This window comes from Petaurus breviceps, unplaced genomic scaffold (genome assembly GCF_028583685.1).
Source record: "Petaurus breviceps papuanus isolate PSGF00001 unplaced genomic scaffold, PetGlider_PUasm1.0 208, whole genome shotgun sequence".
Taxonomy (NCBI): domain Eukaryota; kingdom Metazoa; phylum Chordata; class Mammalia; order Diprotodontia; family Petauridae; genus Petaurus; species Petaurus breviceps.
In genome coordinates this window covers 24,763,998-24,779,232 of record NW_027185852.1, presented here as the reverse complement: position 1 = coordinate 24,779,232, position 15,235 = coordinate 24,763,998, and the positions used below count along the sequence as shown (strand labels likewise).

Here is a 15,235-nt window from a genome sequence, read left to right as displayed (position 1 = left end):
GAGGGAGGGAAGGAAGAACAGAGGGAGGGAGAAAAGGAGGATGTAGGAAAGGAAGAGAGGAAGGATGGAGGGATAGAGGGAAGACAGAAAGAAAAAGGCTGAGTCACTGAGCACAGCTTCTGAGCAGGGAGAACCATCATTCACTGGAATGAAAACCAGTCTGCACCAAACCCATTAGACTGAAGGCCCCAACACAGCCACTCTTAACAGTGATTTGAGTTGAATAAGCCTGACTTAGTAGGGGAAGAGAAGCCTGTTGATGACATTAATGAAGGTGACAGGTGATGGGAATGAGAATAAATGAGAATGATCAGAAACACAAAAGCTCAGTGAAAATATTTCCCTTCATGTCAAGTCATGGAATCAAAGCCTCCAAATGCTCAAAGGGGATTTTCCAGAAAATGACGTTCACTCAAGAGCGAGTCACACACATCAATCATCTGCCCACACCCCGTCCTCTGCCAGCCCCCCGCCGCCCCAGCATTGGGAGTTTTGCTGCAGGTGGTCACTAGGGCTGTGGCACGGGGGCATGGGAGGGTGGGGTGCTGGCGAGAGGATTTGAGGGGGATCGTGGACTGGACATTAACTGTCTCCCAAACAGGACAAGTCATTTTACTGCTCCTTAAGAGATTTCAACTTCCGAAAAATTGGTATAATGATTCCTGCCACACGGATCTCCTCACCAGGGCCACTGAGGAAAGCACTAGAGAAATGTGACCTTCTCAATAGGGCAAACCATCTGTGGTTTCACAAAGGAGAAAGCTGGGGGCAGCCAGGAACCTAGAAGCCTATTGTGCTGTGAGGAGAGTCTACATTTCTTTTTCTTTTTTTTTGCCTTTTGGAAGGCAACTGGGATTAAGTAACTTGCCCAAGGTTATACGGATAGTTTTTTTGTGTGGGTGTTAAGTGTCTGAGGCTGGAACCAAACTCGGGTCCGCCTGACTCCGGGGCCGGTGCTTTACTCACTGCATCACCTAGCCGCCTGGGTCTACATTTCTTGAAGCTATCATTGGGTCACAACAGGAGGGGCCCTACAAGATCTCATTTTTATTTTTTTAAAAGCAATCAGGGTTAAGTAACTTGCTCAAGGTTACACGGCCAGTTATTTCTGGGTGGGTGCTAAGTGTCTGAGCCCGGATTCGATCCCCAGGTCATCCCCACACTGGAGCCGGTGCTCTTACTCGCTGTGCTACCTGGCCACCCCAATAGATCTCATTTTACATATGAGGAAACCAAGTCCTCATATGTAACATAAACAAGGTCACATCCATGTTAATGCTAGAACTGGAAGCAAGTCCTGCCAACTCCAAACCCCTTGTCCTTTCCACTCTGCCATGATGAGTGACAACAGTGTATTGTTATATGTTTGTGTAAGATGTAGAACAATGATTAAAATATTACTAATGACCTGTTTTCTTTGGGTACTACAATCACCATTTAAACTGCCACTGAGAAATCATTCATCAGTAAAGGCAGTGAAGTAGCTTGCAATGGGACTGGTCAATGCCCAGAGGAGACAGTGTGTGAGGCAGGGAAGGCGACCCCTTGCCACCTCGGCCCACTAGAGGTTCTTGCTGTACTGAGTGGGTGATGGCAATGAAGAGGCATGGATGGGTGCATAACAGGACAAAGGGCTCGTCACTGGAAAGACCCCAGCAGCATCCCAGACATCTTGGCTTGAGGACCCTGGCTCAAAGGGCAGCATGGGGCCTGAGCAGGGAGCATTCTTTACCTAGAGCTGTCTCTCTACATCAAGCCCAATTCTCCTCCAGTTAGGCCACTTAGCCTGCAGATCTCTCCCACCCTCAGTCACATGAGGACCGGTCAAGAGGCCTAGACTGATCAACAATGAACTTTTCCAAAGGAGCTAATTCTAGGTTGCCCCATAGAAGAGGCACAACTGGCACAGGACCCTAAGGCAGGTTAGCCCAGTGACTGCTGACCTCAGCAGAAGCATCCTAGGGGAGGCGGAGCTGTAGCTGAACACAAGGCCTGGTGCACAGTAGGTGCTTAAAAAAAGACTGACTGAGGGGCGGCCAGGTGGTGCAGTGAGTAAGAACACCAGCCCCAGAGTCGGGATGACCTGGGATCGAATCCAGGCTCTGATACTTAGCACCACACCTAGAAATAACTGGCCGTGTAACCTTGAGCAAGTTACTTAACCCCAATTGCTTAAAAAAAAAAAAACAAAAGAATGCTTGAAAGTCCTCTATTCCACTGAATGACCATATTCAGGGCGGCCAGGTGGCTCAGCGAGTAAGAGCACTGGCTCCAGTGTCGGGATGACCTGGGGATCGAATCCAGGCTCAGATACTTAGCGCCACAGCCAGAAATAACTGGCCGTGTAACCTTGAGCAAGTTACTTAACCCCAATTGCTTAAAAAAAAATAAAAAAGACTGACTGACTGACTGTGTGACAACAGTAATGCAGTGTGAGCCCAAGTACACTGGGCCCTTCCCTTCAACACCACTTCTTCACAAGAAGGGAAGCTAATACCACTTTTTCTCCCTTGTACTGGGGGGAAGAGGGAGGTATTACATTCTAGTGCTTGGTCTTAAAAAAAACAGCCCTGTCTATTTGAATCTATATTCTTGAAACAGTGTCCTGCTAAGCCAAGAAAAATCAAGTTCAAAAAGAAATACAAGGCTCGGAAACCGAGAGCCCACCAGCTACACTCAGTCTCCTTCTCCTCGAGGCAGGGATGATGCTGAGGGCCTGGTTCCCCTGCAGGGTGGTGAGGAATGGTCCCTGAGGGCCTGGGCCCTCCCAGACCTTTAGCTGGCATCAGAAGAGGAAGAAAGAAGAAAGAAGCTTGCTGCTATCTTGTTTCACGTACCTCTGCAGATCCATTATTTCATTGTTCAGGGAATCGAGTTCCTTAATAGCAGAAAAATCGGCCACTGGACTCGAGCCTACAAAGCTCTAAAAACAGAACACACACACGTATTATTAGTTGTCAGATTAAACAATATCTATACAAATAACATCACAGGCACAAGACAAACACAAGGTGGTGTGATTAGGAGGAGGAGTAAACTCATTACCAACAAAACGAAGACAACCTTAAATCCCTAAGAAAACAACACGCCCACATCTACCCTGATTCTCCAGGCCATGGGTTCCCAATGTTTTTGTGTCACCAAGCCCTTAGGCAGTTAGTCAGTCAGGTACCCCTTCTCGGAATCATGTTTTTAAATGCATCAAACAAAATCTGTAGGATTCCATACAAGGGTAACCAATTCTTTGGAGCTACAGTTCTCAAAATGTCAAAGGAGGCCAGAGAACAGGTGAAGAAGCCTTGTCCTAGGGAAAGCAGGTTGACTTTTGCTCTGTGGTGGCCTCCTTATATTAAAAAATACTTATTTTATGAAACAGAGGCTCTCCCCACCTGCCAGCAGACCCCAGCTCACTTCCTTCAGTAAGTGGTAGGCATGTGACAAACCGCTGCCACCCTCCTAACCCTCAACTGTGACCCCTTTGCTCTCAAATTCTTTCAGAGCAATTGGTCATTAACAGGCGCAGGGCCTGCCCTTCACAGCTTTCCCTGGGGTTGCCCCAGATCTGGATACTACCCCAGGCTCAGCCCACTTTGTGACTAGAGGGCTATGTCTTAAAGGGTTGGCTGAGGTCATGTGAGATGGTCTTGGAGGGCATAAGTCCTTGAGAGTTCTGGATCTGATTGACAACAGTCTGTTGTGGCTACTTGGGGAAGCTGTGATGGCTGAATATGTGAGTAAATTTAGCTTTTATTAAGTCCCTATCATGTACAAGGCATGAGAACCAAGGAAGTCCCGGGGTTCAGCAAGCTGGCCTGACTCTGCCACACTTCAGTCCTGATAATGGCCGTTGCCATCACTCAAGCCTGGAAATAGTAGAAAAGGTGCTGAGCAGCATGACTGAAGGAAGTTTCCTCACCCAGGAGGGCCCTAAGCCAATGAAATCTCGATCTTTAAGGCCTAAAGATAAATAAAGCTTTTTTTTTTTTGGTCCAGAAGTTTTTAAAATTTGACTCCAAGAATGTGACTCCAAGAGAAGCCCTGCTGCCTATATTTCAAGCATTTCCATGTACGCCAGCATGTCACATGATGCCTCTGCTCAGAATCCATTAGTGGCTATGGAATTGTGCCCAACTGTGTTCAACCTTAGTCCTGAGGCATCTGGTGCTGCCCAGCCTTCCTAGCTTTATCTATACCTAGAGTCCCCGTGATCCCCAAACATGTCCTGAGATTTCCCACCTCCATGCCTTTGCTCACACTCTTCTGTATGCCTAGACTGGTATCACTTCCCCCCTTTGCTGGTTCAATTATTATTCACCCTAAAAGTCCAACTCAACAGCTGCCTCCTTCATGAAGTCTTTCTGATCCCACCCCGGGAAGCTTCCCCCAGGCCAGTGTAATGGAAATGCAAATTTAAAGATCTTCCCTGCCCCTAGGCTAAAGTGCACCTGGAGACTGGGGTGGGAGGCTTGTTTTTCAGTTGATACTTTTTGATTGGCCAGTGGGTCCAAAAGGTTGTTACATTCTCTGAGCCAGGAGAAGGCTATATAAGCCCTGATGTGTAGCTTTGTTTTGGGACTCACTTTGAGAAGTGTTCTGTGATTTGATCTGAATTCTGGGAAGCCATTGTTGAGAGTCCCCCGGCTTTGAAAAACCCAGAATGTGGAAACCCAGATGTTGACTGGGTATGGATGTAATGGTTGGACAGTTTGGAAATCTGTCTACTTGATGTTTCTGTCTTGATAATTATGCCTGTATACTTTGAGGTTCAGGGTGCTGACCTTTTCTCCTGAACAAGGTAAACTATATATGTCTGACTGATTAAAGTAAGCTTGTTAACCCATTTTGAGTTGCTTTCCTTTAACAAAGCAGATCCAAGAACCTGTGGTAGCAGCAAACCCTGAGGAGGCCAGGGTGCTTGCTGCTACAGCCTGACATATCATTTTGTTCAGCCCTCACTACTGAATGCCTGATGTGACGTGGTGCCTTCCATCCCTGCTAGACTCTGTGCTCTGGGAGGGGTGAGGCCATGTCTTCTCTAAACTCCCCATCTCCCCCAGAGCCAGCAGCTCTGTCTACTACTGACTCATAGTCTGAACACACGTGAGGCACACCAGTGCTTCTGGCTGGCCCTCTATTTCCTCCATGAGCTCCAGGTCACACAGCCTTAAGATGAGGCCAGTTCCCTCCACCTTGTGACTTGAGCCTCACCAGCTCCCCGGCCAAGCCAAAGTCCCGGGCTGGGAAGGTAGGACTTGGACCCCCACTAATTGTCAATGTACCAAGAATCATTTCTGCCAAAGCCTCCGGGGCCTGGAACAAGGGACCCGTCACCCATGGCTTCAGTCTGTGTGCCCTCCTTGCTAGCAGCTGGAGTGGAACCAAGGGCAGATGTGGCTTCACACTCTAACGTCCCTGAGAGCCCTGTGGGTGGGAAATGCTCAGAAGCCGTGCTTTAGAATGAAATGCAGGAGACTCCTCGGAGCTTTCCCCACCAAATCTCAGAATTTTTGATTGTGAAAGTTGGATCATGTAAGCTGAGCCCACTGAGCATTGTCTCTACAGCAACCCTGACAGAGACTCAAGCACTTTCACTACCTCCCAAGGTGCCCCAATGCCACTGGGCCATTTCCTTGAGTAATAGCAAGTTAAATCCTTCTCCCCATAATTTGCAGTTCTTGTTCCTGGTTATAACTTCTGAAGCCACAGCAGGGAAATAAATGGACACACCTCCTGAGAGAGGTAGCCCGGACATGATAGGAGATCTATGAATGTAGCTGGATGTTCAGGTGAATGTGAGCCCGCTGATATCTTGGCATTCAGAGGGAGAAAGGAGAAGGAGCGACTCAATGTTTTCTCTTTCAAATGATTTTTCCCCATGCAGACCCACTTTAGTGTCTCCTAGCAGGTTCTTGGGGGAAGCCAAGCCAGGCAAAGAGGGCACGCTGGCCAGGCCAGTGAGGGACATGCCATGCAGGAGAGCCTCAGTGGGGCCTGGCTGGGGGCACTCTGGGAGGAACCTCAGACTTCAGAACAGAACCCCATAAACCAAAACAACAGTAAGTTGTCGAAAAGGCATAAGGTAAAACTAACCTTGAGAGAGAGAGGAGAGTTAAGAAACTGAGAGTACAAGAAAGGTGCAAAGCAGAGGGCAGCAGAAGGGAGAAAAGGGTCCAGACTAGAAAAAACACAAAAAGGAAAGCAAACATCACAAAGAGGTTAGGCAATGCTGGAAAAAAGGGAGCATTTTTTAAAAATCAGAATACACAGAGAAAATAGATATTCTCAAAAGACCTCAAATGAATGTACAAATTTGCACAGATATTTTTAGGTTAGGAAATATAGTGACTAAGTAAGCTAAAACAGGTAAAATTCCATTTTAACGTTGGCCAGCAGTTATTGAGTATCCTGGTCAATGAAATGTGTAATTACACTGTGATGATCAATCCAGTAAGCAAGTGCCCAAGGGCAGCGTCAGACTGGAGGATACCACAGAGACCACCCCGTACAAAACCCTCATTTTACCCAGGAGGAAACCATGGCCTCTACCGGCTGTGACTTGGCCAAGGTAACCCAGGTACTAAGCTGCACACTCAAATGTGCATCACTGAAGGTGGCTCCTCCCACTGACAGGGCCCTGGTCCAAGCAATGGAAAGCCCTTCTTAGCTGTGACCATCTCTGGGCCCCAGCTTCCTTGTCTGTAAAGTGAGGGCAATGGATTTAAGCACAGAATCTCTTCTGTGAAAAGCTGGACGGGAGCTCAGTGGCCGCCTGGTGCACAGCCGGCATGAAGGGAATCACCACAACAACCCAGCTGACCAGTAGGTGTGCTGGCCTGTGTGGGAAGACCCCCCGCCCTGCAAAGGGGAGTCTGGCAACTCCTCAGTGAGGGCCCCCTGCCTTGGGGAAGCTGAAACAGACCCCATTATTCCTTGCTCCACCCTCTGGAGAGAAGCCAGTCTGCTCTCTCCTAGTCTGTGATGGCCCTTCAGACACGATCATGTTGTCCCTGAGGCTTCTCTTCCTCTAAGCTAAGCATGGCCAGTGCCTCCAGCCTATGCTCACCCGTCATGGGCCCCAGGCCCTGCTCCAGATGCTCTCCACCTTACTGACATCCTTAAACCTTGGTGCCTGGAGCTAAGCATAATGGTTCATGGGATGTGAGCAGGGCAGGGCTCAGGACAGCACCATGTCCTTATTCCCCGAAGCTTGGTCCCTTTGCATGCAGCCCAAGTTGCCACATGCCCCTTCTGATTCCTACTGAGCTTGGGGGCCACAACAAATCTCAGATGTCTCCCAAAAAAATAGGTGCCCAAATGCAGGTCTTCTACATCGAATCCTAGGAAATTTCATTTTGTGAGACTCAGTCCCACGCTCCAGTGTGACGCTCACTGGCACCCTGTGTGCTGGCCATGCCCACCCTGCACCCCAAACTGCCCCTCTGCCAACTTGATGTATTCTGTCAGTCCCAGGAGCACACAATCTGTGCCTCTCCAGGCCACTGACCACCGTGGAGTCAGGCCACTCGGCCACTTCTGAATCCATTTTATTGTACTGTCCTCTGCTTGGCTCCCTCCAGCATTTCCATAAGGGAATGTGATACTCTATCAAGAACTCTGCCACAAAAGGGAAGCACCCCTTTTGGCTAGGTCAGTCAACAAGTGCCAAAAGGAATCCAGGAGTCTGGAGCGCCCCGCCAGGCTGAAGCTGGGCAGGATGGTCTTTGCAGTCATGGCTCCTGCCCCATCTTGTCAGTGACCTGCTCTAGCACTGTCCCAGAGCAAGCTCCCTGGCCTACAGCTAGCAGACTCCTTTGCAGGGCCGTACTGGCCCTTCTCCAGCCCTGGGGCACTTCCTCTCCCAATCTCTGTGACCATTCAGCCAGCCCCAGCTACGGTTATGCTGTCATACCTGCTGTTTCTTCCAAGCCCTGAGGAGAGAAGTTGCTTATGAGATGATCTCCAAGGCCCCCTCCAGTACTAAAGCTGTGATTCCATACACCATGAGGTCTCCAATGGAGTGAATGGAAATTGTTTGGTTTCATAGTTTGCTTTCTACTGTAACTATATTTATGAGACAGGACTGGGAGTGGGTGGAGGGAGAGTGTAACAGAAAGGCAGTCCATGATGGCTGCTGCTGGTGCTAAGGTCCTGGACAGACCACTCTAGGAAAGGCATTAATGTGGATAAAGCAGCAGCATGGACCGTGCTCACAGCCCAGGAACCCAAATCAACCCCACCCTTGGCCCCCAAACCCAGGAACATCCCTAGATTCTGTAAATAAACACTCTGTTCAGAGGCTTGCTCTGCCTGTAAATGAAGCCCCTCAACATGCTGTTCTAGGGAATTTCCATTTAAAATGGATTTGGAAAAGAGGCAATTTGGAGGTTCCACCAAGTTTGTTAAAATAGAATTTTTGCCTGTTTTGCTAAATTAGTGCGAAACAGCAGTAATTAGCACTTAAAAGACAGTCCTTACAATTCACCGGACACCTTATACAGTAATCTAACAGCACCTGTTCCACTAGAGATCTATGAGGAGGAGAATCGAGACAAACAGGGAGGCTTATAAGGCTCAGGGATGGTGAGTGGCTGGACCTCAGAAGGAAAACAAATGCAGGAAGAAGACTAACTTGTCTAAATCCTTTTAGGATGCTATCAGAAGCCAAGGGCTGGCCCACATTATGCTCAGAAGGGTTTCCAGACTGCCTGAAAGAGGGCACAGCACCAAGTGGCATGAGGGGGAGAGGCCAATGGAAATCCAGGAACTCATGTGACACACAAATGTCTGAGCCTGGACTTTCCATTCTCACCTGAAATGCATGGATGGCCTTGGGGGAACCAGCAATCTGAGGAACATGGAAGGCTGGCTGAATGAATGAGGAAGCAGGCTTGCAACACACAGAGCAGTAGCGTGTGGCCGCTGGACGTGTCCAGAGGCATTACTTAGAACCTAAGTTTGGAGAGTGGGTCAGAGATAGGCTTGCTGTCTCCAGTGTCCAGCCCAATCAGCCTTCATCTACACTTAAGGGCCATGTTCAGCTAACTTGTGTGAATTTCCTACAATAGTGACTGGATCTGTGCCCGGAACCTAGGAGGGGCCTATGGAAGTGAATTCTTACCTTTTGCAAACTGGCCCTGTCTGATGGTGGGATCATCTCAGCAGAAAGAATCTGAGGAGGATCGATGCCCTTGATTAACTTCTGATTGATGAAGTGAAAAGCTAGGGCAAACTGTTCCTTGGAAAGCTTCCCACAGTCCTTTGTGTCACACAGTGCCCTGTTCAAATCAAGAGAGGGAAAACAGCATGAGCTTCCCCAGATGAGGATGCTGACAACTCAAGCAAAAAGCTCCTGTCCGTCTCCCCCTTCCATGTCCTGCTTCCCAGTACCTGTGGCCTGGGGAGTTTGAAGGCAATTCCCAGGCTCCCTCCTCACCTTGGCCCTTCTCTTCATCTGGAGGGAACGCAGCTCCAGGCCCACCTAACACTCAAGACCAGCTCTCCCACACTGCATGGGGCTCTGCTCTGTCTCTGCCTCCCTCCCCAGGACCATGATATGCCCCTCCTCCCTCACCCCCAGGGAGATGGATGCCAAGATCCTCCAGGACCAGGGTCACATGGCCCTCACTTCCCAGCCTGATGGAGCAGCACAACTTAATAAATATTTGCTGAATTTGTGTCCTTCATCTGGTCCATTACAATATCTTCCACTCAAATTACACAGAAAAAGGTCTTTTCACATAGTTCATGCCTATTACTTATTTAAAGGTAGCCTTATAAGCCTATGCCTTCCTTCATGGATTCTTGCAAGAAACAAACAGGCTTCCAGTGTGAAAACCAAAAGCAATCAAATGTCAAAGCATCTAATCTCTCTGGGTGATGGCCCCAGGCACGTGCACACGATCAAGAGCTCTGAGCCTCAGGTTTGGGGGAAAGACTGGGTCCCAAGGATGTTCCTGCCGTCTGACAACAGACTCCTCAGCCCCTCCATGCATAAAGACAGGTTCTGCCTGCCCCCTAGGAATCCTTGACCATTCAAGCTCCAACCTTTCAGCTTCTCTCTGGTGTCAGAGACCTCCCCAGGCCTGCTCAGTTTGCCAACAGCCCATCAGCTAAAGGACTGCGAGAAAAGCCAAGCCAAAATGAAAAGAACAACTGGAGAGAAAGTCCGGGGACGTCCAAACAGTGGAACAGGGCAGCAACAGTGTGGATGGCATCTGAGAACACCACTGAAAACAAGCTCTACGCACCATGTTCTTTGGCACTGGCTATCTGCCACCTTGTTCTCTAAAGCTCCTCCATGTGCCTCCCGATTCACCATCAAGGAGAATGCTTTCAGGCCAGAGCTGTCTTCTCAGGCTCTTGCTCTGTCCTGTTTGTTCCCAAAGGCCCTCATCCCCCACAGACTCTGCCACGCTCCAGCTTCAGGGATGGTTGACCAAATGGTGTACAAAGCATCAATGATGGGGCAATATCACACTGGTCTCTAAAGGTGAGCCCAAGGGCTACGGCTGGGGTTTGCATGCCAGCAGGGTGTGCTAAAAAGCAAGCTAGATTTGGAGACAAGGACCTAGGTTTGAATCCCAGTCTTTACATGTATCTCTGTTAAATACCATTTGCTAGCTTTAGGCCTACATTCTCTAGTTACCTAAGATATTTTCAGGCCTTGTTATCACCCAACATATTATCCATCCCTCCTTATTTTATGATATCTTCAGTCATAATCAAAGTGTTAAACCCAAGATCAAGCAAAGATCCCTGGTGTACCACGTTCACATCAATCTACCAACGACTTCACTTCAGATCAAATCAAGGTAATCAATTCTAAATCCCCATATCATCCAGCCCACATCTCTCCTTCTCATCCATAAAAGTAACATGAGTAACCCTATCAAGTATTTTGCTGAAGATACAGATAAACAATTCCTACATAAATATAAAAGCCCATAAGAGTGAGAAATCACGTTCTTCTGGCACAGCCTGTTCTTGAAACCATGCTGGCACTCTTGGCCGCCATTTCCTTTCAACATGTTTAATGACAATCCCCTTGATGATATATCCTAAAATTTTCCAGGTACTCTAAGTCAAGTTAACTGCCATGCTGTTTATATACCTCATTCTCTTCCCTTTTGCAAAAAAAGAAAAAAGGGTATGTGTTCAACCTCATGGCTCACGGAACATCCAAAGTTCACTGAGAGCACCTCCATGATCCCATTCACAAGGAAGAAAGTAGAATCCCCTGGGCCTGATCACCTAGACCCCAGGAGGCAGCCGCTTGCTAACCTCTTCTCTTCCCTACTCTCCTGGGCCCCAACTAGCCATTTTTGTCCTGTCCTTTACATTATCCTTAGTGTAAAAGACTTCTTTGATCTCCTTTTTTTAAAAAAACAAAAGAAAACAAAACTTCTAACTGCCTTTAGCTTTCCTCTCCAGTCTCAGTGCATACTGGGCTTTATTGCGATAGACATTACTACAGGACTATGTTGGGCTCTTTAAACATTCTCAATTATCCTCATTTTCATCCTCTGAACACCTGTTTTTAAAATCTAAGTTAGCTTAAAAAAAAAAACAAACCTTAGTTTGTCTGTTAAATGGGGAAAACAAAATCTCTACATCAAATATTTATGACAAAAACCTGCTAAGAACATTCCCCAAAGGGGGATCCCTTGACAGGGTGAAAGGACATGAACAATTCTGAAAAGGAATGCAGATTATCAATGACCACAAGAAAATGTGTCTAAGTCACTAAGATAAGGAAGGGGATAAGAACTTAGGGTTCATTTCACATTCATGCAACTGGCAAAGATTAAAAGAGAGAGAATGAACGACCAGTGCAGAGACTGTAGGAAAGCAGGCCCACCAGCACAGACTGCCTGTGGGCTGCAGCCAAATCGCTAAATTCCTAATCCCTAGACTGATTCCCCAGGAAGGAAGAGAAGGAAGCGGTTCCCCAGTCAGTCAGCATTTATGAAGTGCTTACTCTGTGCTAAATTCTGGGGATACAAAAAGAGGCAAAAAACAGTCCATTCCTTCAGGGAGCTTACAATCTAATGGGGAAACAACATGCAAACACATAGATAAAAAGCTAGCTATATACAGGATAAATGGGAAATAATTCAGAGGGAAGGCACTAGAAATTAGAGGAACTGGGAAAGGCTTCTTGTAGAGGGCAGGGTTTGAGCTGGGACTTGCCGTCTCCTGGCGCCCTCATCTACCAAAAGAGCAGCTGAGACACGACCCTGGAGCACATGGGCGCTCCTTCACCAGGGCATGGCTGAAAAAACTGCAGCATATGAATGAATGGAAACTACTGTGCTGTAAAAAATAATAACTTGGGGAGGGGGGGGAGTGGAGCCAAGATGGCAGAGTAGAAGCACAAACTTGGTGTGGGCTCCCCTCCAATCACTTCCAATACATGTAAAAATATGACTAAACAAATTTTAGAGCTACAGAACCCACAAAGAGACAAAGAGAAACAAAGCTCCCACTGAAAGAAGCCTGGTAGGCCAACAGAAAGGATCTATCAGACCAAGCTGGGAGCTGAGCCGTATGGTTCCTGGCCCCAGGGCAGCCCGACCAGCAGCTGGCCCAGAGCAGACTTCAGGAGACAGAATCACCAGCAGCTGTGGCGGTTTCCAGAATTATCAACCCATAAATGCCAAAAAGAAAGTAAAAGGTCAGTGTGGAACTTTGTGGGAACAGAGGGACTAAGAGCGCGGTCGGCGGCTGTATAGCCTCCATTGCTTGGCTGTCTCAGGAGCAGCTGGCTTGCAGAGTGCAGGGGGACCAAGTGACCACTCAGAGGGTAATTGCTCTTGCTCTGATCTACTTGGATTTGGATCGCGGTCTTGGGTGGTGGTCCTGGCGTGTGTGACCAGTGAGCCAGAGTGTGTGGGGGCTGTAGAGAAGGCACCCAACTAATAGCTCCAGCAGCTGCAAAAACCCCAGGAATTTGGGACAAAGCTCTCCTCTCTGGAAGCAGAGTCCTACAATGGCGAAGAGCTCAAAAGTCAAGTAATTGACTGGTAAGATGAGCAAGCCCAGAAAACGTAATCAAACCATAGATTCCTTTTTTGGGGGACAAAAAGGATCAAGGCATGGAGCAAGAGGAAGACAGCGAAGTCAGAAGTCCTGCATCAAAGGTTTCCAAGAAAAATATGAATTGGTTACAGGCCATGGAGGAGCTCAGGAAGGATTTTGAAAATCAAATAAGAGGGGGCGGCCAGGTAGCAAAGCGAGTAAGATCACCAGCTCCATTGTCAGGATGACCTGGGGATCGAATCCGGGCTCAGACACTTAGCACCCACCCAGAAACACCTGGCTGTGCAACATTGAAAAAGTTACTTAACCCCCATTGCTTAAAAAAAAAAAAAAAGAAAGAAAAAGAAAATCAAGTAAGTGAAGTGGAAGAAAAATTGGGAAGAGAAATGAGAATGATACAAGAAAACTGTGAAAAGCAAGTCAACAGCCTGCTGAAGGAGACCCAAAAATACACCGAAGAAAATAAACTTAAAAAAATAAGACTAACTCTAGGGGCAGCTAGGTGGTGCAGTGAATAGAGCACAGGTCCTGGGGTCAGGAGGACCTGAGTTCAAATCTGGCCTCAGACACCTAACACAAAAACTAGCTGGGTGACCCTGGACAAGTCACTTAACCCCAACTGCCCTCCAAATAGCAAAACACACACACACACACACACACACACTAGACTAACTCAAATGGCAAGAGAGGCTCAAAAAGCCAGTGAGAAGAAGAATGCCTTAAAAAGCCAAATTTGCCAGATGGAAAAAGAATCTCAAAAGCTCACTGAAGAGAATCATTCCTCCAGAATTAGACTGGAGCAAATGGGCTAATAATGACTTTATGAGAAATCAAGATACTATTAAACGGCTCCAAACAAATAAAAAAATAGAAGGCAATGTGAAATATCTCATGGGAAAAACCACTGACCTGGAAGATAGATCCAGGAGAGAGAATTTAAAAATGATTGAACTACCTTAAAGCCATGATCAAAAAAAGAACCTAGATATCATCCTTCAAGAAATTCTCAGGGTAAATTGCCCTGATGTTTTACAACCAGAGGGCAAAATAGAGGTTGAAAGAATCCACCGATCACCTCTTGAAAAAGATCCCCAAAAGAAAACTAGGAACATTATAGCAAGGTTCCTAAATTCCCAGATCAAAGAGAAAATATTACAAGCAGTCAAGAAGAAAGAATTTGAATTATGTGGAAACACAATCAGGATAACACAGGATCTGTCAGCTTCTACACTGAGGGATTGAAGAGCTTGGAATATGATATTCCAGAGGTCAAAGGAGCTGGGACTAAAACCAAGAATCACCTACCCAGCAAAACTGAGTATAATGCTACAGGGGAAAATATGGTCATTCAATGAAATAGAGGATTTTCAAGCATTCATGATGAAAAAACCAGAGCTGAACAGAAAATTTGACTTTCAAATACAAGAAGCAAGAGAAATATGAGAAGGTAAACAGGGAAAAGAAATCATAAGGAACTTACCAAAGTTGAATTATTTACATTCCTACATGGAAAAACAATAATTGTAACTCATAAGACTGTTCTCAGTATGAGGATAGTTGAAAGGAATATATATGTGTATGTGTGTGTTTGTGTGTGTGGGTGTGTGTGTGTGTGTGTGTGTGTGTGTGTGTATATATGTATGTATGTATAGGAGGTTGTATGTGTACATAAATATATATGTGAGTGTGGGCATATGTATGTTCATGTATACATAGACAGAAGCCACAGGATGAGTTGAATATAAAGGGATGATATCTAAAAAATAAAATTAAGAGGTGAGAGAGGAATTTATTGGGAGGAGAAAGGAGGAGATAGATAGGAGGTAAATTATCTCATATAAAAGAGGCAAGAGAAAACTGTTACAACGGAGGGGAAGAACAGGAAGGTAAAAAGGAATGAATAGAACATTGAATTTGGCTTAAGGAGGGAATAGCATACCCACTCAATTGGGTATCTCACCCTACAGGAAAATAGGGGGTTAGAGGATAGGAGCGGGGATGATAGAAGGGAGGGCAGATTGGGGGAGAGGGTAGTTAGAAGCAAACACTTTTGAAAAGAGATAGGGTCAAAGGAGAAAATGGAATAAGTCAGGAGCGGGATAGGATGGAGGGAAATATAGCTGGTTTTTCACAATATGACAACTATGGAAATGATTTTGGTAACTGCATATATACAACCTATACTGAATCGCTTGTC

At 46.8% G+C, this 15,235-nt stretch overlaps 1 protein-coding gene across 2 annotated transcripts in view; it reads right to left on the bottom strand.

Moving 5' to 3' along the window:
* Window positions 1-15,235, bottom strand: part of LOC138165355 (epidermal growth factor receptor substrate 15-like) — a 127,419-nt gene that overhangs the window by 48,266 nt on the left and 63,918 nt on the right. For both annotated transcript variants that reach the window (XM_069093598.1, XM_069093600.1), the window contains 2 exons: window positions 9,119-9,275; window positions 2,838-2,923 (listed from right to left, as the gene is read on the bottom strand). In XM_069093598.1, the coding sequence (XP_068949699.1) occupies window positions 2,838-2,923; window positions 9,119-9,275 (243 nt within the window). The remainder of the gene's footprint in view (window positions 1-2,837; window positions 2,924-9,118; window positions 9,276-15,235) is intronic.